The sequence below is a fragment of the Melopsittacus undulatus genome, chromosome 5 (assembly GCF_012275295.1).
Source record: "Melopsittacus undulatus isolate bMelUnd1 chromosome 5, bMelUnd1.mat.Z, whole genome shotgun sequence".
Lineage (NCBI taxonomy): Eukaryota > Metazoa > Chordata > Aves > Psittaciformes > Psittaculidae > Melopsittacus > Melopsittacus undulatus.
Genome location: NC_047531.1, coordinates 35283836 through 35309282, shown reverse-complemented (window position 1 = coordinate 35309282; position 25447 = coordinate 35283836). Strand labels below are relative to the sequence as shown.

Below are 25447 nucleotides of genomic sequence, written 5' to 3'. Positions count from 1 at the left end.
GCATGCACCTATATCACATTTTTATATCATCACTGTAGGTTGGGCTCAGCAGAGAATAAAGAGCTTAAATTTATGGCCTGCCTGACGGTGGTTGTCCCCTGCAGCTCATTTGACTATTCATCACGCTCCACACAGCCAGTCCTCCATACAGCTGAGGATGTCACCTAGCAGAGGATAAGCCCTTGGTTATGTTATAAATTTAACATTATACATTAAATATCTGTGCTATTATAATACTGACATAAGATATTTTATATATATAAACTCTCTAGAGCTCCTTACAAAGAGATTTTGACTGTCACACCCTGCACATGTTATAGCTCTGGCATTTACACAACATTCCTGTCAGAATAGATTGGAGTTTCAACTGGTTGAAAAGCCAAATCAATGTAAAACCAGTACCACAGCTCTACTGATTCACAGCAGGATAAGCTGGCAGCACCCTCCTCCTCTTCATCCCATACTGCTAGCTCTTATCAGCTCTCCAGGGACTGAACCCAAGCTCAGTGTTAACCATGCCTCCAACAGCACATGGGAAGGAGGTTTACTCCTTGCTGGGAAGCTGTGAGGCCATGAATAGCTTGGCTGCAGAAAGAAGATGCCACACATCTTTGATTCCATAACTGTCCATTAGTGTGGGTGTCCACGCTCTCCTGTCGCACACCTTAAGCACCTGTGTGATGCTGAGACACCGGTACCCACTACCTGCAGACACTTGTGTTGCTTTCTCCTTTAAAGATCATGCCATCTCCTGCTGCTGCTGCTCCTGGGGCATACCCCAGACACAGTCCATGGTATCCCAAGCCATAGCTCCATGGTGCAGCCCAACAACATGGATGTCTCCACCAGGAATATTTTATTGACCTGGGCTGCCGTATCCCTCAATCTGTCCTCACCCCTAACTCCATGCAACCCTGCTAGCAGGCATCACCTGAGTTGCCAGTCCTCACTGACACTTGAAGCGGGACTAGATACCAATGTTAGCTAACTTCAATATACCAGTATTTAAGCAACCCAAATCTGCCAATGTCCTTACCTAAAGAAGCCCAAAAATGGAATACACAAAAGCAAGGTAAGCACCAAACTGAAGGGTGAGGAGCATGATGGCTGCTCCAGCAGCTTGTGAAATCTCCAGCTTTGGAGATTAAGGTCTTTCCCAACATGGCTGATTCTATGATTCTATATTAAAAACTCATCGGATGTGGCTGAGAGTGACCTCTGCTAAGCTGGCCCTGTTTTTAGGGTACACACCAAGGTGCCTTCCAGCCTGGATTATGCTATTCCACAATCACAGATGGAGTAAGTGAAGATGAGGCCCATAGAAGACTGGAGCTGCTAAGGATAGGTGCTGCTCTGGCTCCTCCAAATGACAGAGAGGGAATGATACACATCTCAGTGCCATGGTATGATTTGATTTTCCAGAGAGAAGCCATAGCTTAAGAACAAGCATATTTATTTGATTTTCATTAGCCAGGCACAGAAATCACTCATGTCACTTGAACTCTCCTCTTGATTTTCAGTTCTACAAATTTTCCTTAGAAAGCTTCTGAAATTTAGAACCATTCCCAGGCAACCTTCCTAATCTCAGAAAGCAGAGAATACTGAACAGCACTTTTCTTCCTTTAGACTACTTCATCAGTTTTAATCACCAGAGATTACACTTTCAAAGGGGAACTTAGAGGCAAACAAATCACTAAAGAGTAAGGGGATTTCCATCCCTAAATCACCATGACCAGCTTTAAATCATACCTGAAGGCAAAAAGAGGCGGAGGGAAAAGCTGCAGGTGCAGGGACAAGTAAGAAGCTTTCTTTCTCTGGAACACACTTTCTTTGCTCATGTCTAGGAAGGATCCCAGGGCAAATGGGTTCAAACTTAAACAGGGGAGATTTAGGCTAGATACAAGGAAGAAGCAACCTGGTCTAGTGTGAGGTGTCCCTGCCCATGGCAGGGGGGCTGGAACTGGATGATCTTCAGGTCCTTTCCAACCCAAACCATTCTATGATTCTCTGATTCTACAATTGACCAAAACTGCAGCCATCTTCTCCTTGCTGCAGACAAGGCACCAGCTTCAATGGTATTTTGGACTTGCCTTCTCACACTGTGTTTCCTTTTTAATTACGCCTCATTAGTTTTTGCCTTCCAAACTATTACAAATGGTAATCAGAAACCCAGATACAAGTACTCTTGCCTCCATTTTTCATGTACATTCATATTGTTTTCATGCTGGGTATGTGATATCCACAACACTTTGCTACCAGAACACTTGGTACCAGAAGACTGAGACCCAAACACAAAATCATTCAGTCTGTTGGCTTCCCACTGAACTCAGTGGCTGTTCAGAGTCTCAACAGGAGCAAAGAGCTTCAGTGCTGGCTGAATCACAGCCTCAAAGCAGAGGCCAGGACCACACAGTGAGCTAGAATAGTGCCAAGAATAAAACCCAGGAGCTTCTTGGCTCTTTGCTCCCCATTCAGGACATGGGATTAGGCTTCTGCACTGATTTCATGTAAGAGGAATAAGGGATGACATTAGGAGCCAAAGGTATGATTTGGAGATGGCCCGTGCATCTTTTCAGAGTGGCTGATGCTCCAGGTAACCAACAGAGAGAACATTTGAGGAGATGGATGTAACCAAAGCTGAGCACAGATCATTGAGAGGAAATGAAACAGAGCTGCACAAAGAGCTAGGCTGAAAGCTAAGATCTAAGCATAATAATATACACAGGTCACAATATTATTTGGTAGAGCAATACGGATTAAAACAAAGGATTTCTGGGGATGTGACATTTGTAGATCTGCAGGAGTATTTACAACTTTGTATGAGGCTTAAGGTGGTGTTTTCTCAACTCTCCTTACAAAACAGAAATGCTAACATACCTAAAAAAGAGCACTGAATTCTTCACCGAAGAAGCTGTTCCAGTGGCCATTCATGACACAAAGCCTCTCATTAAAGCACTTTCTTAGCACAAAGGAAAGGAACAAACTACACATATGAGGTGATCCAGCCTCTGCTTTGCCCTTCTTAATGGATGACCTCGAGGCAGCTTTTCCCTGGCACACACACAAAGCCTCACACTGCACCAGCCCAGCTCCTACTGCTGTGGGCTCAAGCCACATTGAAAGACAATGGAGAGTGCTGGAGCTCCATGTGCGTGGAGCCCCATCTGCAAACAGATCCAGCAACGCTGCTGGTGGCTTCTGAAACACTGAGTTCACACAGCCCACACTGCATGCTTCTGAGCTTGAAAATAAGCTGAGATAGTTCTGAACCAGCTTCAGTGCCCTTTCCATGTGCTAACCCCTGCCTCAAAAGAGGTGAAACACAATGATAAGTCACGGCTGGAAGAAGGGTCATGCGTGTCTTCTAGTCACAGTCTTATGACATTTGGGATAATCCCGATATTTTCAAGATAACAAGTGATTTTTGAGACTTTCTTGGCTGAATACTGCCTGCTTTGAAGGAGTTGTACATGCAAAATGCCTTCATAAAATCATGGAATGGTTAGGGTTGGAAAGGACCTCAAGATCATCCAGTTCCAACCTCCCTGCCATGAGCAGGAACACCTCACACTAAACCATGTCACCCAAGGCTCTGTCCCACCTGGCCTTGAACACCACCAGGGATGAAGCATTCACAACTTCCCTGAGCAACCCATTCCAGTGCCTCACCACCCTAACCATAAAGAACTTCTTCCTTATATCCAATCTAAACTTCCCCTGTTTAAATCTTAACCCATTACCCCTTGTCTTATCTCTACAGTCCCTAATGAAGAGTCCCTCACCAGCATCTTCGTACGCCCCCTTCACTGAAGAGCATTGGTTAACTATGGGGGCATCTTCTTAGATGCTTTCCTCTTATTTGAATGCTTGGACATTCCAAATATCTTCAGTTTTATTAGCCTAAGTATAAGGATGCCATCATTGCTGCACATGAACAGAGTGGTAACAAATCCCAACTACAAACTCAGCCCAGAATCCAGAATGAAATGTTGTAGATTTTGCTGAAATCTTTAGGATTTATAATAACTGATGATAAAAAATCCTTATCTTTTCCTGAATACTTGATTGCACAAATCCAACTCAAGGTGGGAACCAGCAGACCTGGGACAACCTCTTTGACACACTCTAGTTGATAAGGGCCTATGAACCAGCTTTTCTGAAGCATTCTGGCTGGGGGGCAGATTCTGTCCTTCCTCAAAAACCACCCCAAATTTGGAAGTTCCTGATAAATTGAGGAATAAACCATGGATTGACTGAGGAACAGATCACAGATTGGTAGAAGTGGAAGTCCAAGATTGCCCTAATCAAGAACAGTAGGTCTATGCGGGAGCTGTAGCCTTATGGGAAATGGTGCAGGGAACTAAAACTTCATCTACATGAACAGGTGACTCTCAAATTCTTTGTTGTGAGATCAGATGGAAAATCCTTAAACTAGTGAGGAACAAAGACACTGATGCTGTTGGAAAACAATAATGTTGCAAATGTTTGAAGTCTTCTTCCAAAAACCCTTGAAGTGGCAGATGGAAAACCAGGATCCATTGTACAGACCTATTTGGATGGGCTCAAAGAAAGCATGATGCTTTCTCTAGAGATAACAGGTGATGCAGGATCACTGGTGTCAAGGTGATCTATCTGCTGCTGAGATTTCTTCCATTTCACTGGGTAAATCTACTTAGGTCAAGGGATATCTTCTGTGTAGCAAAACATATCTCTCCTTGTCTGGCTGGTGTTGCCCCTGCCTCTGGGGCATCCTAATTCTGGGAAGGAGCTGGAGATTCAGCTGGGAAGCAGCAGGTTGGTTAATCAACCAAAGTGAGGACAAAAACGTCTGCTTCAGGATGTTAGGATGGTGCAGCCTCGACCCAACATGGGTTTTACCTGAGCCTCCTTGGAGGCGCAGAGCACACCCATACAGAGTTGATGAGGGTCTCCACTCACAGGAACAAACCTCTGTGTGGCAAAAGAACCCATAACACTCACCAGCTTCATTAACGATGTAATCACTTCTTGCTTGGAGGATGGAACACTCAGCACCCAGGGGCACCATACCCTGTGGTCCCAGCGGGGAGAACATATGCTTCCCCCTGATGGAAGAGTGACAAGGAGCATCTCAAGTTTGTCTTGAGCCTTTTCCCAATTATCAAAACCAGACTGTGTAAAAAGTCCATCTGTACACACAGCCAAAAGCAGTTTGTACCTAAAAGTTGTTTTAAAACAACTGGGGGTGTTGGTCGATGAGAAAATGAACATGAGCCAGCTTCAGTGTGTGCTCGCAGCCCAGAAAGCAACTGTATCCTGGGCTGCATCAAAAGGAGTGTGACCAGCAGGTCGAAGGAGGTGATCCTGCCCCTCTACTCTGCTCTCGTGAGACCTCACTTGGAGTATTGTGTGCAGTTCTGGTGTCCTCAACATAAAAAGGACATGGAACTGTTGGAACAAGTCCAGAGGAGGCCACGAGGATGATCAGGGGACTGGAGCACCTCCTGTATGAAGACAGGCTGAGAAAGTTGGGGCTGTTCAGCCTGGAGAAGAGAAGGCTGCGTGGAGACCTCATAGCAGCCTTCCAGTGTCTGAAGGGGACCTGTAAGGTTGCTGGTGAGGGACTCTTTATTAGGGACTGTAGTGATAGGACAAGGGGTAATGGGTTGAAACTTAAACAGAGGAAATTTAGACTGGATATAAGGAGGAAGTTCTTTACTGTTAGGGTGGTGAGGTACTGGAATGGGTTGCCCAGGGAAGCTGTGAAAGCTCCATCCCTGGCAGTGTTCTAGGCCAGGTTGGATGAAGCCTTGGGTGTCATGGTTTAGTGTGAGGTGTCCCTGCTGTCCCTTCCAGGGGGTTGGAACTGGATGATCTTAAGGTCCTTTCGAACCCAAACTATTCTACGATTCTAAATGAGATGAATAGCTTTGGATAAGAGAGCTCTCAAAACCAGAAATCCAAGATGAACTGAAAAAACCACTCTCTAATCCAAAACTCCATACAGAAAGAAGTCAATTTATACTGTGGTTGAGGCCACAAAACCACCAAAATATCAGTAGCTGATACCTAGTTCCAGCTGCAGGCAACTCATGGCTACAGGGAGTAGAAATCACTGTATTTCAGCTTGCTGGGTTTGAAGTGATTTCACTTCAGTTGGTGAGGATGAGATATATGTTAAGAAGCTGAAGAATTTACAATGCACACAAGAGTGCTTTAGTGGAACTAACTCTCCGCAGGTCTCTTTGGCCGTGCCCAGGCACCTGGTTGTACAAACACAGTGCTGGAGGAGAGCAGGTCCTGAGGCTTGCTAGCCCAGCACAGGAAAGCACATGATTTAATGTTTGGTTTTGGAAACCCACAGGTTTCCCCTGACCTACAGCCTGGTATGGAAAACACTACAGGTGAAGAGACAGCTGGAGTGCTTTGATATCCTGAGGTCATGAGATGGCAGAAGACATAGAATCATAGAATTGTTTAGGTTGGAAAAGACCTTTAAGATCACCAAGTCCAACCATTAACCCAGCACTCCCAAGTCACCACTAAACCATGTCCCTGAGCACCACATCTACATGTCTTTTAAACACCTCCAGGGGTGGTGACTCCATCACTGCCGTGGGCAGCCTGTCCCAGTGCTTGACAGCCCTTATAGGGAAGGAATTTTTTTTCCAATACCCACTCTAAACCTGCCCTGGTGCAGCTTGAGGCCGTTCCCTCTTGTCCCATCCCTTGTTCCTTGGGAGCAGAGCCCAGCCCCCTCCTGGCTCCATCCTCCTGTCAGGCAGTTGTAGGGAGCCATCAGGTTCCCCCTGAGCCTTCTCTTCTCCAGCCTGAACCCCCCAGGTCCCTCAGCCGTTCCCCATCGTGCTCCAGGCCCTGCACCAGCTCCGTTGCCCTTCTCTGGCCCCGCTCCAGCACCTCAATGTCTCTCTTGCAGTAAGGGGCCCATAGCAGAACACAGGATTCAAGGGGTATTTCCTGATGTCCCACCAGTCTGGCACTCACCTAGAGGCTATCTTAATTCTTCTACAGCACAGTGGTCAGAAGGACTCATGATGAGTCCTGAGGGCAGCAGCCTTCCTGAGGAAGAGGCAGCACAGCTGGATTTCAGCAGGGACATGGAACTTGGTGACACACTTTCCTTGCAGAGGGGAACTTGCCATTTCCAGCCTGCATCTTCCAGGCTGCTGCTCTCAGTCCCAGAGAGTCTTGGAGAAAGGACTTTCAAATGGAGCTCACAATCCAGGGGGAAAGGCACCACGGATACCTGGGTTTAACAGGGCCCTCAGGAAACTCAAGGGTGGGAGGCACAGCAAACTCTGCCCACAGCACCTACATCCAGCTTCCAGCAACAGAGAGGCTTTACCCAGCACCAGCAGATACTCCATGGGCTGGACTTGAAGCTCAGACCATAGGACAAGAGCACACAGGGACTCTGCTTTAGAACATATAATTTTCCTGTACTTTCATGCAGGGCATGCCTTTCAGACCAGGTCACAGCCCCAGACACATCTCTTTCATTATATTTCATAATATGTTTCAACAAATCCTCCCATTTTAATGTATTCATAATTAAATCTGCATGGGATTTATGGACCAGCAGCAGTGTTACCTCAGGGGTGTGTGGGACAGTAAATGTGGTCCATGTTGTATATGGACGTGGCTGGGGGCTGCAAAGCAAGCACGGAGGGGGAAGGAAGCACATGGGGGTTGCTGAGGGCCGCAGCCCCCCGACCAGAGCAATTCCTTGTAGGCAGATGGTGAAGACCCGAGGAGGAAGCGAGCGTATTCGCACATCGGGAGGTGCTTTGGATGCAGGCAGGGAAGTGTGGCGGGGGCTGTCCGATTTGGCCGGGCTGCTGCTCGTTGTTATAGCAACCGGAGGAGGCTGCTGTCAGCCAGAGGATGGAGCCAGGATAGGGAAGAGGAGCAGGTTTAGAAAGCAAAGGAGGGAGTTTGAATGGGTGAAGAGAGGGAAAAGTCAGAGGTCTGGAGTAGGATGGAAAATGCAGAGGGATGGGCAGGATATGGAGGAAGGGGGGATTCTCCCAACCTTCATTCAGGTGGTGTCCCATCACATCCCTTCCCTGGGGGAGAGCAAGGGTCCGGGGTCCCTCTCCAGCTGTGAACAGAAAGGCACAGCAATGCTCCCCAATGGCAGCAGGACAAACACTGATGGCGGTGTAGCCAGTGGGAAGAAGGCAAAGGGGAGCAAGCACAGGGAATCCTCTTCAACAACCCCATAGTACAACAGTGGCAGCTGTTGCCGCTCAGAGGGAAGGACCAGCTGGGAAAGGCTGTCCCAGCCATAGCCCTGGTACATGTGGGCCTTGGATCTCTGCAGTGATCTGCCAGTGCAAAACGGCCTGGAGACTCCTCAACAGCCACCACAGACCCCCCTGCTCCCCCATGGTAAACCAGACTGAAACACCAGAAACCCCTTTATGAATCCAGCTCCTGAGCTTACCGGCCCCTGGAAGATACACAAAGCTTTTCAGGATGATGCCTCAGCACAGCAGAACTGGTAATGACATTGACATGACAAAAATCACTGCATAACCTCGCGTTCATCCGGTTCACAGCGCAGCCAGTGCCAAGGGCTCAGCACAGCCGCGTTTTCAGAGGACAGCGTTGGAGAAGCCTTCCCAAGGGCCATCCCGCAGGATCGGCTGCTCCAGTAGCCGCGCTTTGCCCAGGAGATGGCAGCAGCGGGTGCGTGTTCCAGGGGGGAAGCCCCGTGAATTGGGTGGATAACCTGGATAATGGTCAATCCTGAAACAGGTTTTTGCCCCTTTAAGCTGGACTATTTGGCTTTGCCCAAGGATTGTCTCTATGTGGTTTAGGCTTCTTGATAGTCACGCAACTCCCATCCTCATCCGGCTTTTATCATCATGCCCCTTATTTCAACTCGGCCTTTGAGATAAAACCCCAATAGAACTCTACAGGTTGCTCATTTATGCTATGCAGACATCCACTCTGAATGTTGATTCCTACCTGCTTCATCCCCCTGCACACACGGTATTCCTCATTTGCACTCCCCAGAAGTTGAGGCCTCAGGCTGGGTTTCCCTTCCCTGCCATCGGCCTCAAAACACCCATTTTAAAGATATATCTCAAGGATTTCTCACTAATTAAATGCTTTCCATTACAATCCAACCCTTGGAAACAACCCAAGGCCAGGGAGACCTGAATAGGCAGCAAGAGCTTGGAGTGAAAGGAATCAAAAGCACAATGAGGCTTGAGGGAGAGAGGGAAAGACAGACGGTACATTGGATGTGAACACAGAACATACAGGCTGAGCATCATCCTCACACTTGCTGTCTAACATTGGGTATGAGGTAGAAATCTTCATCAGTCAGGGGCTTGATTTCTTGCTGTCTGTTCCTCCTTGTTAGCTCCTCTTTTTTCTCCCCAGACAGCAATTCCTGCTCTTCAGCATCGGAATCAGGCGGGTCTGCCCACAGAGGAGCCTTTTAAAGCTGGGGGTAGCTTGCAGTTTACCACCAGTCTGGTTATCAGCTCGATTTCCTGACAGGCAGGGAAGAGAGTTCTTGCTGCAAAAAAAAAAAAAAAAAAAAAAAAAACAAAACCAGAAGCAATAAGGAAATGACAAAAAACTTCAAGATCTGTGCTTCAAAAAGAATCTCCTGCTTGGTGTTTAATGAGTTCATTTCATTTCTATTAGAAATGAAAGATTCCCTAACAAAGCAGCCGTTGTGAAGGATAAGGCCAAAAATGCTTAACAAATTTCCAAAATCCACTTTTTTTGCTGAGCTCTGCACTTTGGAATTGTACAGAGGAGAATTCACCTAAGGATTAGCACAGAAATAAAACTGGATGAAGATGTGGGCTGAAACCATGCATCCTCCTCATGGCCCAGGGCTGCAGTGATGAAGGGCCTTCCAGGTTTGATAGCATCAGTTTAAAGGGTTTCTCTTGTTTCCTGCTGCTACTGATGAAAGCAAATCCCTGATCAGCTTTTCATGGAGAACGTTTCAGGTTTTATTTCCCAAAGGAATTTCAAAAGCAGATATCCTGTTGGACATAACCCTTTTCAGACAGGCTTGGTTGCTCTGGAACTGATGGGATCCAGCTCCCTTTGCCTTCCTATACCGAGTGATACCACTTCCAGTAAACCCTGCTGAGGGCTTAGGCTTGCTGGGTTCTCTTTAAATTCCAAGCACAATGAAGCAGACTTGGCATTTCAACTGCATTATGAAAGATGTGTTCCCGAACAGCTGAAGAGGGGGAAAGAAGCATGTTTCTGCTTCCCACCTAATCAGGCTGTAGTTTCCCAGTACCAGCCTCAATCTGTATTAAATTGCTCATGCCATCCACCAGAAAGATTGGGTACATAATAGACGTTAACTCCAAAAATGATTACTCAGATAATTAAGTATTAGAACTGTAGTGGGTGACTCTGGCTCTTGGTGCTACCTCTCAGGTGCTTTATGATCTCCTTCCCTCACTACCACTGCAGAGACCAACCCCCATTTCCCTCCAAGTTGGGCATTGCAGGCTTCTTTGGAGTCCAAGGAAGGAAGGGAACTGTGCTCCCCAGGGCTGGTTTGGCTGCACGGATATACTGAAAAGCAGATTAGCTCAAACACATCTGAGGTTCAGCAAAATGGACCACTGGGTACCCAAAGAAAAACAGAAGCAAACCCCATCTAACCTCAGAGAGGCAACACAAGCAGTGATGGATCCAGTGCAGCCTTTACCTAGGTCTAAAGCAATGCCAAGGGATGAGCTGTTGAAGACAAGCACTGGAATGGGAGTCAGGATGCAGGATGTCTGTGCTGTATTACCACCCTCAAATACTTCCTCTGGACCTAGTCTCCATCACCTCCATCAAGGAGAGTCATCTTTAACATTTACAAAGGCACCACCAACCTTTACTCTGACAGATGAAAGATTCCAAGTAGAACGTCCTCCAGATCTCATTAAGTGTTCATGCTCTTCCTATTGTAATGCCTTGAAAACCTAACTTGCCTTCCTGTTCTTCACCCCAAAGACATCAGTTTTGACCTGTGGAAACCACATTGAAGTTGTTTTATCTCAAGCTGTCTTGCTCCATTGTTTTCTTAAGTGCAACTGGTCACCACAAGTGCCATCAGAAGGATGCCATGCTCCTCATTTTAGGTTAGGAATGCCATCCATGGACCCTGTAACAGCATCTAAGGGACTTCAAGGTACTTCTTCCCATGTAGGTATAGCATGACACAACCCATCTGCATACGACCACAGAAGCACAAGCAAAGCCCCCAGCAGACCAGCCCCTGCAAAGCCACATGACAAAACGTATTAGCTCAAAGCAATACGCAAAAGGGAGATCATGTTTTCCACTGGACATGCTACAAAAGCAGATCACATGCCCTCACTGCTTGCTTTCTGGAGTGAAATATCAAAGGATAATTCAAAACACACTTGGATGTGCTTGAGGTAGCAGAGTGCAGGGCAATGTCTCCAACAGGCCACAGAAATCCACCCCTCATTAGCTCTCGTGTTCTTTTTACCTCCCCCATGTTTGACAGCTCCTGGAGCGGGTCCAGCACCGTTGCATCCGCAGCACTGCCAGGACCCATTCCACATGCTGGGAATTTTCTGAAGGAAAAAAGCATTTCCTGACATCTGTTCTGAATTTGCTGTTCTCCCCTTCCTCCCGACTTTGTCTCACCCCACCTCCCTCCATCATCACCTGACCCTGGCTGACCAGAGCTCACTAGTTAAGAGCTGAGGATCTCTGTGGAGAATACAAAACCCACACCTCTCCTAGGCTTGTTCCTTCTCCTCCTCCTCATTTTCTCTGCTGTTGACACAAGATTTTGCTGTTCACCATGAGCAATCTGCCCCCAACCCCTAATCACTTGCACATGCACTTTCTTTTACTGATTCAGGTTTTTCCTAGCAAAACGACAGGCTTGAGTGTCGGCCAAATTCAAAAAGCCTTTGCAGAACTGAACCCACAACCAGGTTCATCCTTTTAGGACAGCGCTTTTTCAATGCGAACAATTCCAAGGTGGAATTCTACGCATTCTGATGAAGTTAGCAGGATAGGGAAAGATTTCCTGTTATTTGATTCCATCAGAAGTTTCCCTTCACGCTCTGCCTCACCTTGTGCTAGCTGAGCAGCTTTCTGCATCAAAAATAGTCAAAAGACTGAGAGACACAACAAGCTGCTTCTGCCAACTAATCTGCCAATAATTCTTCATACTCACATGGATGCAGCTTTAAGGAGCCAAAAGTCATCGTGATCTTATTTTTCCCCCTATATTGCAGAAGTTTAAATAACCTGGGTTATCTCAGTGCAGTGCCCAAGGTTCTGTTTGCAGCAGGACATACAGACACCACCACGTATGCCAAGCATGTAGTCGATTTTATTAAGCATAACTTTGGTTCTAAGTATTCCACCCTCATTCTTGTCATACCTTTAGTTAAAAACAATTATACAAGAGCAAATACAAAAAATATTAAATTATGAAAACAAATCCATTAAGGCTCCCTTTTTATATTTATATATATTTATATATGTACACTCAAACAAGTGCAGATATTAACAGAAGGTTAAAGACAAAAAATGCTATAAAATTTACTACTATACTATCAAAAGCAAGAGTTTTAAAAAAGTACAAAGTGGTAAGTAAGCCATTTTCAAATCACTGAAGTATTTGCCAAATTGCTTCAAACCCCATATGGCTAAAGGGCAGATCAGGAGTTGCTTACGCTCAACTGACAAGCAGTTTCTCACTTGAGCAGCCGCACAGGACACTTGTGGTGTGACTAGCTGATGACCCATTGCAGGGTTGCCCATTCTAGCCCAATTCTGACTTTAAAGACAAGCTTTGACCTGTTGAACCGACATGAAGGTGGCTGAGATTCCCAGACTAAAGGATCAGCAGGATTCAAAAATGTTCTAATACACACGCTGATGTTCTGTTCACATGGAGAATTAATTCCAACTGAAAACAAAAAACTACTGCACGCTGTATGTACAAGGGAGCTGTCTGGCCTCCTGTGTTTCAGAAAGAGAAACTCTACCCTGAATCACAAGCTAACATGGAGAGAAAGCAGAATGCCTTCAGCCTTGAAGGGCCCAATCCAACACACTCCCTGAAGCCAAGAAGAGGTCCTCATCCCAAACCAACTCCGGTGCCATTGGGATTATGCCAACTTTATTTCACTGTGCATTTGTGGAAGGGTTACAATGTTCATCAAGGGGAAATGGCTGAGAAATGGTCTGGTCAAGCCAAAGGAGGGTTTCCTCATCAACTTCTAGACATTTCCATAGTGAGCAGAAGGTTAATTGTGGAGTGGAAAGCAAGAGGCATGAATTTTGGTAGGCTGGGAGCAGCTAACACATTAACGTGGCATGGAAGGCTTGTGTATAGTGCTGTCTCAACAACATGAAACAAACTCAATCAGTGCAAGTGTTTGTGCTGCCAGAAAGAAAGTTCTTTTCCTTCCAGAAGAAAGGAAAAGAGAGGGGAAGAACCTGCAGCACTCAGGGTGTTCCTTTGTAGAGAAAATACAAGGAAGAGTCTTATGTTTGGCCCTTGTTGTATGTCCATAATCTGTACAGCCTGGTAGACCAGATTTAATCTTCTAGACGTGAGTCACGCTGCAAGTCTAAATCAATGGCAATCCACTTATCACAATTCAATTTACTCTCAATCTGATTCTGTCCTCATTAAAAACACCTGGATCTTGACAAATGGAAGTCCGTATCTAGGAAACACTTCTAATTGTGAGCATTTTGTCCCAAGTGTTATGCTGAAAATTGGATTTAAATCGTCCAATGCTTACAGAAAAGGGAAAAGGAACTAGAAACAAACCAACAAACCCTCCCCCACCACCTTTACAATACAAACATGCCACTCTTGATATCAACAAAATGTGTTCTCAAACAGTTATAGCCAATGTAATTATAAAGCAGAAATTATTTTGTTTAGCATCCTAAGGCAAAGGCTAAGTTTAGATCCTCAGGTGATAGGGATGAACACAGCTTCAGTGACAGCTACGACTGTGCCAACCAAGAAAGATGAGGATTTCTCCCCTCAGATATCTGCACCCATTCACACCAGGTAAGAAATCAATTCTATAATCCTACATGAATGATCTCTTCCCCTCTTCTCATCCCAGGCTTTCCTGGATAACTAGTAGTCATAAGCATGAAGGATCAGATTCTGCCATCCCTGTGCAAGCTGAGCAGTATTTAACTTAATGGCAAGTCACAGGGGCAATTTGTGGAAAGGCAGAAAGTGACAGAATTGGACCCAAAGACTCAGTGGTAAACACACTTTCCTTCTTTCTTGAGGCTAAAGAAAGGCTGGGATAGAATGAATTACATTTTATGCTTTACTTTAGGAAAAAGAAATCCACCTCAGTAGATTCCAATTATCAGTTTGGTGTGGCTTAAACACTGCTCTGTTGCAGGAATTGCAACAAGTTCCTGCAAGCAAAGAGCAGGAACTGATAACTATTCCATAATTCTATGGCAAATCAGTGTCCTGATTTCAGTTCCAGCAAATGAGTTTAAACACTACCAAGTAACATGTTAACACTGTCCTCAGATCAGTATGTCCCTGGAGGAGAAAGGCCACAACAGCAAATTAGGGAGCATTTCAAAACACAGAAAGTAGAAGACAGGTTATTTTGCATTGAGAGGTAAATTCACAGGTAGCACTGCACAGGCTTGTACACAGCGGTGTAAGCTTGGAGACAGATAAATCAGCTTCTGGGTTCTCCCTGGTGAGAGGATCATCAGCTTTCTGCTCTTCCATAGCCCAAATTCTATAAGCTGAACAGGGAGAAATGGGCTTTAAGGCTGCTTAACTTTTCACTGCTGGTGAATTTTAAGCATTCTTATCCTGCCCACACCTGCCTATCCTAGTGGGGATGGGCAGCAGCGACCAACATACCTCATATCCCCCAGATCTGATAGAAATTCCAACTAAATGCATAATCTTCTAGGATATACACAGACTGTAGGTCTAGATGGAGCACATCTACCTGCACAGCAAAGCTTCATAAGATATCACAGGAGGATTTTTGTTCTGCTTTAAAGCAAAATATAATCTGTGTATCTCCACTAAACTAGGATCACAAGAGATAAAGCAGTGCAACACTGAAGGAGTTTTTCTAGTATCCCTGGTTGAAATCTCTGAGTAAGCACATCAGACTGGTCCATGACACTTGAACTGACAAACAGGCTCCTTGTCCATTGATCTCAGGACTGCATTTGGCAAGTCGATCTGTTTACGGTGCTGTCTTTTTAATCCACACGTCCCAGGAATTAAATATCTCATCTTCAGGTGTCAGCTGGATGCTGTTATTTTCCCTCTTGAGGGGGAAAACTGAAACAACTTGCTAAAGCCTCTCTCTGCAGGAAAGCTGGAAGTCTTTTAGCAGGGGCCGGCTCTAGGAGTCTGGTGCTTCTGTTGCTTCCTGGACCGTCCTCCTCAAGTTGCCCTTGACTTTGACAAATTCAGGTGCATTTTCCTGCTCTTCCTGCATCTTCTGTTGCTCCAGTTCCAGCTTGAAAGAGAAACATATGTGAAAAACAAAAGTATATAAAATAGATCATGGAAATACAAGACAAAAAAATCTAAAGGTTTCAAGAACTGGCCACACAAAACTCTTTAAATTGCTTCCTTTCTTCCTATCATGGAAAAGACAAAGTTTTATTTCTTTAGGAGTATCTGCTCTCATAAACCATAGAACTTTTTAAATCCTTAGCTCATTCTAGATGTCAACAAATTCTGCAAGCTGAGCCCAAAACCAAGAAGAACCATTTTGGAAGACATTCCTGGATATCTTCGTTAAAGAAACAACAGTTCCCATCTCTGGCTTTTATAATAGGACAAGGAATAATGTGCCTTGTTGGAGAACACATGCCAACAGCTACTACTGAGCACACTTGAAGGATTTATTTCTGAGTGTCTCGGTATGGATTTCTGTATTGAACTTTTGCTGTATCTGTTTTGTCTATCATACAAAGCAATAGTAAAACACAAAAATCCTCCTTGGCCCTTAACTGTTAATTTTTGAGAGACCATTCACCAACATTTTTAACCCAGCTGGAGCTCCTATACAGACACTCAAAATTACCATGTGAGTAATTACTCTTTGGACAATATTACTGTACTATTCTGTGCAGTGCCCATACAGAACAGGGCTTACACATCACACAGAACACAGATTGCTTAGCAATCCTCAGTGAAGGCAGATAAGTTGGCAGAAAGGAAGAAATGACCTTTTAGAAAACTAACAAAAGCTCCTCAAAGAGGCTTTTCCTTCTTAACAGATCTCCCTGATTAATGGGGACCACATAGAGCTCACCTAAATAATCTTTCCTTTGTTTCTGGCTCACTGGGAAGGGACATGCCTTGTTGCAATAAATCATGACAACATTCCTCCATGAGTTGCATTGTCAATGAATGCCCTTTCTATCTTGTTTAAAGAGTCACAACACTGCTTGCAATGGGCAGGCTTTTCCTCTTCTAAAAGAGTTTTCTACTCTACATATGTTCTTGGATGGCTCAGTTTTCAAATCAAATCTTCCCACAAGCTGAACCATTTGAAGCTGGGCTCTTAAGAGCAGAAAGGAAAAGTGACAGGATGGCACACTTGAAACCAACAATTAATTGATTTCCATTGACAAGAACAGGAGATACTGTTTTAAAGCATTCATTTATTTAAAACCCAAAACAATACACCAGCACAGTGACTTCTCTAATGAGGTGCTTGTTTTACTGTAGAGGTATTTCCTTGTAGGTACAGGAGGTGCCTTAAGAGGTACAGACACATTTGCCTGTCCGGGTGCCTAGCAGTAAGTTTCACCACAATGAACCCCTAATCCACATCATCTCCTTACCCAGGGTCTGAGTATCTTCCCCTTTATTTGAAAAGGGCAATGGGCTCACACATTTTAAGGCCACAAAAGATCTTTGAAAGTCACCTAGTGTCTTATGTAACCCAGGAGAAAGAATCAATTGATTTAACTCTTTAAGCATCCACCAGTTTTGATAACACCATGGTCTAACAGCCATTCTTAGTGGATCATCTCTTAATAGTTTGTCTAAGAAAGTTGACTAGTTCATCACAGTTCAGTGGTCAAATAAGGTCAGTGCTCCACACACATGCAGGATCCATTTGACCAAAGGTAGACACCATATGCAGTTCCTGTACAGTAAGTAACAACAAACAAGTAATCACAGAGTGTGATTTGACTCATCCTAAGAAGATATCTGATATCTATTGGTATCTATCAATAGAACATACTGATCAGAGGTAATGTGACAAAAATTGGCTGCTGCTTCTTTCCTGTCTACAAAGGAAAGCCTCAAAGTGAGTAGCTCAGATGCAGATGAATAGAAGTAGTGTTACTGCCCATCTTACCTGCTCCAGTTTCTGCTGCCGTTTCAGTAGCTCTATTTCCAAGTCTGATTTCTTCTTTTGTGCTTCCTCTTCTTTTTGTTGTTTAATAACTTGATCTCGTTTCCTTTTCTCCATCACCTTCTGTAGCTCTGGTTTGTTTTGAGGTGCAAGACCCCTGCAAATTACATGGGGGTAATGGCGGTGGTAGGGAAACAGTAGAAAAAGAGATCAAGTTTAATTAGCAGAAATTCACATAGGATTGTGTAGGTAGGTTTTATAAAGCCTAGTAGTTGCCTATTTAGATATATTAGAATATTAATAATTGAAAGGAAAAAAAAACATGCATACATTTGCCTGGTTTCTACAACCCCTTAAACTAGAATTTAAGCCATATTATACCTGAAGGTATTTCGCTTTAATATGCATGCTAGTGTTTCTCCTGTATAATTCACTATTTTGACTTTCATTCTTTAGTCTTCCCTCTATTCCCTCAATTTTAGATGAGTGGATTAAAAATCCCATCACAAATCAAAACCAGCAGAGCTAGAAATCAATTTTGGACAAAAAAGAAGTTCTCTTTCTGGCTGATAACCTGGAGAGACTGTATTTACAGCAGAGTATTATGCCCAGAGAAGTTTGCATGGACAGCACTAAAAAGTGGTGTCCCTCTGGATTTTGTCTCACTGCCCTGGAAATCCTGGATTCTGCCCTTGCTTGAAAGTGTGAGAGCTTTACCCATGCCTGTAAGTGTGAGAGCTTTACCCATGCCTGTTTGTGAAGGTATTTCCAGTGGGAGCTGCCAGGCTACACTCAAAAGAGGCTAAAGACAACACAAATCCAGAAGAAAAAATTGCAGTCACCTTGGAGACCAGACAAAGGCTGAGGATTCTCCCTCTTACAAGGCTGTAGGTACTACATCAAGTGAATGTTTCAAGTTCGTTCAGCACAAATTGCTTCCCAAGACAACTACTCTAAAATGAGAAAGCTTACTCTCTGGGAAGATGCATGACTTTATTTATTCAGGCACACACAACGATACACACTCACTCCTACTTATTTTTGTGATTTAAGCCAGTTCTTTTCTCTCCATTATGCTATCATCTCTTCAAAATTCGTTATGAGAAGATTCAAAGCTCTCCCTGTTATTCAAGTGTCAGCGTCACTTAAGTCAGAGCAGAAAGATCCCAAATGTGCCTTCCTTATTGTTGTCTTTCCCGTGAAGACTATTATGGAAAAACATCCAGCATCAAGCTTAACGTCAACCATTTCTTATTTCAACTTTAAGAGGTTCTCAATAAGCTTTCAGAAAGCTACTTTTACCCTTCCCTATGTGCTGTGTATCTGTGTTTGCCTGATTCTTCCATAATATGTATATTTGACAGCATGTCCAATAATACATAAAAATGCCATTTTACAGTGACATCTATGAATGACTCCATATATTATTCAACACATGTAGCCCTGTACATACCCTGACAGCAAAATCAAATATTTAGCAACACCAAATGCTGTTCCCTTTTTCTCATAATAGATCTTGTGGCCTGAAAACAACAGAAGCTGTGAGATCGCATTCACATTAATGTTTCATGCTATTTTAATTACATTTTAACACATAAAACTTAAGTCAGGCAGAGAAAAGCTGGAGTGATTTTTGTATTACTACTATTACTACTGGATCAGTGAGAGCTGAATCAGTGGAAACTTCCATATTGGCAATTAGCAATTCAAGGCAGCCACAAACCAGAGGCAAGCTGCTAAGTAACATTACTCGTTTTTGCTTTTATTCAATAACATTGCAGCATAACAAACCAGAGGCACAAGGCTGGTTTAGATGTGTTGTAGCTGTAATAAAGGGGACCCACAGAAGTAAATACAACTTCTCAGTCTAATCAAGTGGGGTTGGTAGTCAGATCTATAATGTCAACCATATATAAAAAGGAAAAGCAAGAAATAGGTGGCCAATACCCTGCAGAGCAGATTCCTACTAAGTAAAACCAGCTTAAGGTAAATGACCAGTGCCTTGAGGCACCATTGCCTGGATCTTTTCCCCCAAATCCTACCATTTCTGCAAGTAAATAACCACAGCAGTTCAACTGCTCACAGCAGGCATGGAGAATGATCAGATCAGCACTGGCTAATATCTTCTAAGATATCTCTCTACAACTACCTGAAAGAAGGATGAAGTGAGGAGGTGGCTGGTCTCTTCTCCCAGGTAACAAGTGACAGGACAAGAGCAAGTGGCCTTGAGCTGTGCCAGGGAGAGTTTAGGCTGGTTATGAGGAAAAATGTCTTCACTGCAAGGGGAGTCACGCATTAAAACAGGCTGCCCAGAGCAGTTGTGGAGTCAGCATCCCTGGAAGTGTTCACACACCGTGTAGATGAGACCCTCAGTGACATGGGTTAGCGGTGGCCTTGGCAGTGCTGGGGTAAAGGTTGGACTTGGTGATATTAAAGGCCTTTTCCAACCTGGTTGATTCTATGTTTCTAAGATCCAGAAACGGCTGTTTAGAGCCAATTGGTCAAAAAAGTGAAGCTGCTGGTGCCTACAGAGTCTTCACAATAAAATAAGGTGCTTGTTAAGCAGATTTCTATAAAAGCAAGCACTAAGTCCTCCATAAACATGACAGTCTGCAGTAACAAAGCAGACCATAAGCCTGATGCCTACATTACCAGAGAGTCTCATATCAGAGCTAGTGCACAGGCATGAGGCACAAAGACTAACCCCCTCTTCTCAAAAACACCAGTTTTTCTGCCGGTGGAAACCCTCAACATATTTAATTTCTGCACCAGTAAATAAGAATCTCAAATTAACAGCTGCAGCTAATCAGAATCTCACAATAAAAGAAGGGTATTGAGGGCTGCTCAACTCCTCTGTGTAATAGGATATTCTCCCACAAGAAAAGAACTCCATAACTATTTAAAAGTGCTTTATGCTCTCATAAACTTAGAAGAAGAAAAAAAAACAGCCTTAATTTATTGCAGCTTCCACATCCTTTAGAAATAGATCATAAGTTGAGAAACTTCGATTATCTTTCTATGACTATAAACTTCTTGGTGCTAGGAGCTGACTTTGATGTATAATCCCATTAATGAAAAATAGGACAAACACCTATTAAGGCCAATTTCTTCCAATTCAGTTGGTATTCTGCAGAACATTTCTACTTCATCACTAAAGAAATGTTGTATTGTGTATGCAATTTTTTTAGAGTTAAGTATCTAAGCTTAGCTTTTATGTGGATTTTGCTATCATGAGTAAAAAGACCCCTTCTCCCCTCAAAATCCTACCCTGCCAGAAAAGAGTTGTGTAATGCGCCTCTTCCTGCCAAATAGAAAAATCCAGTTGTGCTGGCATAGCCAAAGCAATAGCTTCCTCCTCTCCCTTCTCAAGGTCCTGGGTCTCAAAAAGCCTGAATGCCTGCTACCAGCAACTTGATCAGCAAATGCACTCTGAAATACCGTTCTTCCCCTTCTGTTTTGTGGATCCCCACACCCTTGCCTTTAGAAAGCCCATTTTGGGTGGCTTCTACACACCAAATTTCTGGTTTATATCATAGTGAGTTTCTGTTTAAATGGAGGAGCAGCAACAAGCTTGGTGGCTTTTTCTCCACTGTGTGGTCTGGTGGCTGTTTTCTTATTATGTTTTCTAAGTGAGTCCTGCATTGCTGAAGAGATTTAATAAGAGAACTTCAGCTATCTCTGGGCCAAGTGCCTGTGTCTGAAGTTGACGAAATCAAGTTCCAGTTATTCACATCTTTAAAAGCAATATAGCAACAGCTGTGCATCCCATCCCAGAATGGAAGCAGCATTTGTATGCATTTGCATAGCGTACAAAGAAATACTTGTGTAGCATTGGAGCAGGCACTAGACTGTCATACTGCACTCTGAGAAAGATCAGCTAGTAGAGAACAGTTTCAAGTGAAACAAAATATTGGATTTCTTTGATTTGAAAATGGCCCCATGAACTCAGTGTGCTGGGAATGGTGAAACTCACAGATTTGATCATCCTGCTGGTAATGGCAAAATGCTGTCAAATACTTTGTCAAAGTTAGGAATTCAAGACAAATTACAGTGCTCAGGTAACCAATATGAAATGAGATAGGGGAGAACTGAACTGCTTCCCCTTGAAACTGACCCTTTGTGAGTATTCACAAAACCAGAATGAGAGGTCTTTTACAACAAGCTTTTGCAGAGCAACTGAGATTGCAGCAGAAATAAGTGCCATAGTTAAGAACTACACTCTTTTCATCTACAAGATCTGAATCAACAAGAACTGCTGGGTTTTGGGTAGAATGTCGTTTTGACAAAACCAAACCTCAAGCTGTGTGTTTGGGGTGGGAGAGTAGCACAATAAGTTTTTAGATTCTTACCTTTTCTGATTCATAAGCAGCTCTCTATGGAGATCCTGATGATTCCGAGATGACTTCACAGGATTAATTAATTTCTGAGGCCTAATTAATTCAGGATTGTCATCATCTATGTAGTCTGGTTCAGCCATAATCTTTCTTGGAATGGGATATGGATCTTTGAGTTCAGTATCCTTGTTCACAGTATCTGTAAAACAGGGGCAAAGCTCCAGTAAATCTGCACTGAATGGCCTTTTAATAATACATTAAAACATAAAACCAGCATATTACACTGGTAACAGTTATGCTTTCCCTAGATTAATTTTGTCTGTAGTAAGTAAAGGCTCTCAGAGCAAACATCCATAGCATATAGACAGCAATTTCACACCAACATCATCTCCAACAGCCCCATCCCTTGGCTTGCAGACACAGATTCCCCCTACTTTACGAAGGACTGGACAAATAGTTCAGGTTAAGTGTGTGAGAAACCCTATTGATTTTAATAAGCTTACTCAGATGAAGGATTTTTTAGATCAGCAATACTGAGACCCCAAAGACTTTTTAAATACTGACTGTAGTAAATATTACATATGTACCAAAACCATACAAAGTCTCATTTTCTGCCATCAGTCTCATGTCAGCTATGGGAAAAACACCTTCTGTGTATAAGTCCTCAACTGTAGTGTGCTGAGCAAAAGTTCCATGTGGAAATTACCACATCTACAATTGCTGGGATAAGGGACAGAGTTTGGAGTGGAAAGGTAGAGGAGATAAAGTTGGGTGATGTTGCTTTATAGGCCATATTTCACTGAAAACCCATTGATCTGAAGGCAATGAAGTCTTGATGATTTATATCAACTGGAAATGTGGCATTTTGCTAACCTGTTATAGCAAATGTATCTATATACCAAATCACAACACTTTTAATCAACAGCTGACAAGTACAGTTGTCAAATACTTTCCATGTGACCATTCATACTCCCTTCGAGGACAAAGCGTCAGTTACGAAAAGCTCAGCATCCAAAACAAAGCACATTCAGAGCAATTCTGCCTCTGTTTGCTGTTGTGGAAATGTGCACAACTGCAAAATCTGCAGTTATCAGTTTAATGAAACACTGGCCCCTCAAACAGACCCCAAAAAACAATCTCACAGCACGCAGGTTTACTGAGATGAATCAATGGGACACGAAAGAAAAGACGAGAGACCTCCATTAGCCTGACTGGCAGAACAGCTGAATGCTGCACACTATATGGTACAGAGAATCACTGGAATTTGCCACGTATTTTCCAGTAAAAGCTGACTATGTGCTTTAATTTATACTCCACTCTTTGAGCCCTTCCCTCCCTCTCTCACTTCACAGGCTCTGAACCCTAAATTCAGTCTGAGTTCAATCCCTAACCTATTGTTTTTTTCATGAGGAATCTCGTATTGTTGCTCAGGTCTGATTCAAAATCCACTCAACAGAGTGGAAAGATTTCCACTAACACTTCAGTACATGAACACTGAACCACCATCACCCTGCTTGGGCTGTGTATGCACTTACAGATGAAGCAGCAAAACTACAGGACCAAGTTTTCAGTGGATGCAGGGAAGCCACTCTGGATTTAAATATGTCTATGTAGCTGACATAGCCCTTTCAGCTTCCTTGTTTGAATGGATAATGTGAACTGTGTTTTGTTGGAGCTACATCTCCCACACCAGAATTCTATGGAGCAAATGTGATGAGGAACAGCTTACACCCATGTGAGCTGCTCAGGGGGTGGGCTCTGCATTAGGTTTTCAAGGCAAGTTTTCCTGTAGCATTTTTGCAGTCTGTGGGGTGCCGGTTCTCCCAGTGACCTCTGAAACTACTATAAGAATTGGCCACAGTTCAAAACTATGTAAGCACATTGCTGTACATGGCAAAAACCTCTTACTGACATGGCTCATGCCATAAAAATACTTCTCCCATCACCCCTTCAGAGTCTTTCTTGCTTCTATCAAACAACTAGCTACCACCACATGTACCAAATACAAGGGACCATTGAAAAACTGAGGTCAGAAGAAGTCGCTGAAGCCTTCCAAGGCTGCACAGCCTCTGTGGGCAACCCTGCTTCACTGTCTTCGTGGTGAAGTTGTGCTTTACACCCATATGAAACCCTTGTTTTAACACAGGTCCATTGCCTTTCACCTTCCTGCCACGCAGCATAGTGAAGAGCCTGGCTCTGTCTTCTTGGTAAGAAGCTAAAAACAAAACCCCAACCCACAGCATACACCACATAGCACAATGCCATTAATAAAAAGCATGTGGAAGTCTATTCTCTTTCCCACAGACAATGAACAAGCTACAGTTCTTTTCTCCTTTAAATAAGGCCACAATTCATGCTTCCTCAGCGTTCACATCAGGCTTATCACAGCTAAACCAACTCCAATGTTACATATCCAGCCTCCACCCAAAATAAATGTGCTCTGTAAATATTTGGTTTTCTGTACTGAGTTCTGTTGCATTGAAGGGGCTGTGAGTCTTCTAAAAGGCATTTACCAGACAGCTCTCCATTAAAGTAAATCTGAAAATAACCTGCTGCTGCTTCAAGATGTGTCTTGTTTGCTCTAGGCAGAGCTGAAAGCCGCAGAATTACCCTACCACTGTCAGAAACAACGCAGGGTGCTTTTAACATAAGCCCCTGAAAAATTATTTGATTCAATCACTATCTCAGAAAGTTTGATGTAAGATTTTGAAGCCTGTAGATTCCCTTTTGGCAAGGCCTGAAAAAGAAGTCTATTTATTCTGCTTTCTTCTGCCCCCATCTCTGCTTTTAAAACCACGTATTCAACACGGAGGTCAGGAATCCTGGTTTCCTCATGTAACATGAACTCTGCTAGCAGCAAACTTGAATGAATAAAACTCCCTTGGGAGCTCACGATGCTTTCCATGTGTGATTAAGCTGCAAATGATTGCAGCTAGAATTTCCAAACAGAGCCAGCCAAACAGGGCACTCAGTTCCCACTCACTCCTCTCACACCCTTTGCAAACCTCAGCCTGGCTGGAGGCCACAGACTCTGTCCTGCAGAGTCACTGTGTAAGGTTATAAACAAACAACATGATTACACAGTGTGAGTTCTACCCACACCCTTTTGAAGCAAACATTTACAGAAGCACAGGCACCTTTCACATAAGAAGGAAACTGAGGCACATAGGATGCACCAAGCCAGTAGCAGACAGGAATGGAGCTGTCAGAAAAGCACCAGTTTCATTGTGAGACTAAGGCTCACACCTATAAACCAGCCAAGCCTGATGACAGAACCCTGGAAATGTCCTTAAATGAAGTTTAATCAATGTTCAAGCGATAACAATTAAAGAAATATAAATTCCAGTAGTCTCTAGTGCTCATCACCACAAAGTCACAACACATAGAGCTGCTTTCACATCATCACAAGGTGCAATAGTGGGATGAATAATCCAAATCACTTAGCAGGAATATGCTGCCGTCAGAGCATTTGAGAGGCTCCTTTTAACCATCTGCTGGTACATGATCAACTGAGAATGCACAATCCAGCTCTGTGTTTCCCCATTACCTTGCTTCAAAACAAAGAGATTTGGATTCAGGGGTGTTTGAGCTCAATTTGGCTCAGGTTTAATACACCCACTAATCTGGCAGGTGTTTCCCAGTGCATTTCCTGAATTAGCTGCTGCTGCACAAGCAGCACAAAAGCATTTCTCTACCCTACCTTGTCCTGCCCAAGTAGCTCTCACACACTTTGTCTGTCAC

The 25447-nt window shown here is 43.8% G+C and overlaps 1 protein-coding gene across 2 annotated transcripts in view; it reads right to left on the bottom strand.

Moving 5' to 3' along the window:
* Positions 1–12335: 12335 nt before the first annotated feature.
* Positions 12336–25447, bottom strand: part of LOC101874736 (protein FAM107B) — a 59855-nt gene continuing 46743 nt past the window's right edge. For both annotated transcript variants that reach the window (XM_005143342.4, XM_031043948.2), the window contains 3 exons: positions 21722–21905; positions 17376–17529; positions 12336–15512 (listed from right to left, as the gene is read on the bottom strand). In XM_005143342.4, the coding sequence (XP_005143399.1) occupies positions 15396–15512; positions 17376–17529; positions 21722–21849 (399 nt within the window). In that variant the 5' untranslated portion in view covers positions 21850–21905 and the 3' untranslated portion in view covers positions 12336–15395. The remainder of the gene's footprint in view (positions 15513–17375; positions 17530–21721; positions 21906–25447) is intronic.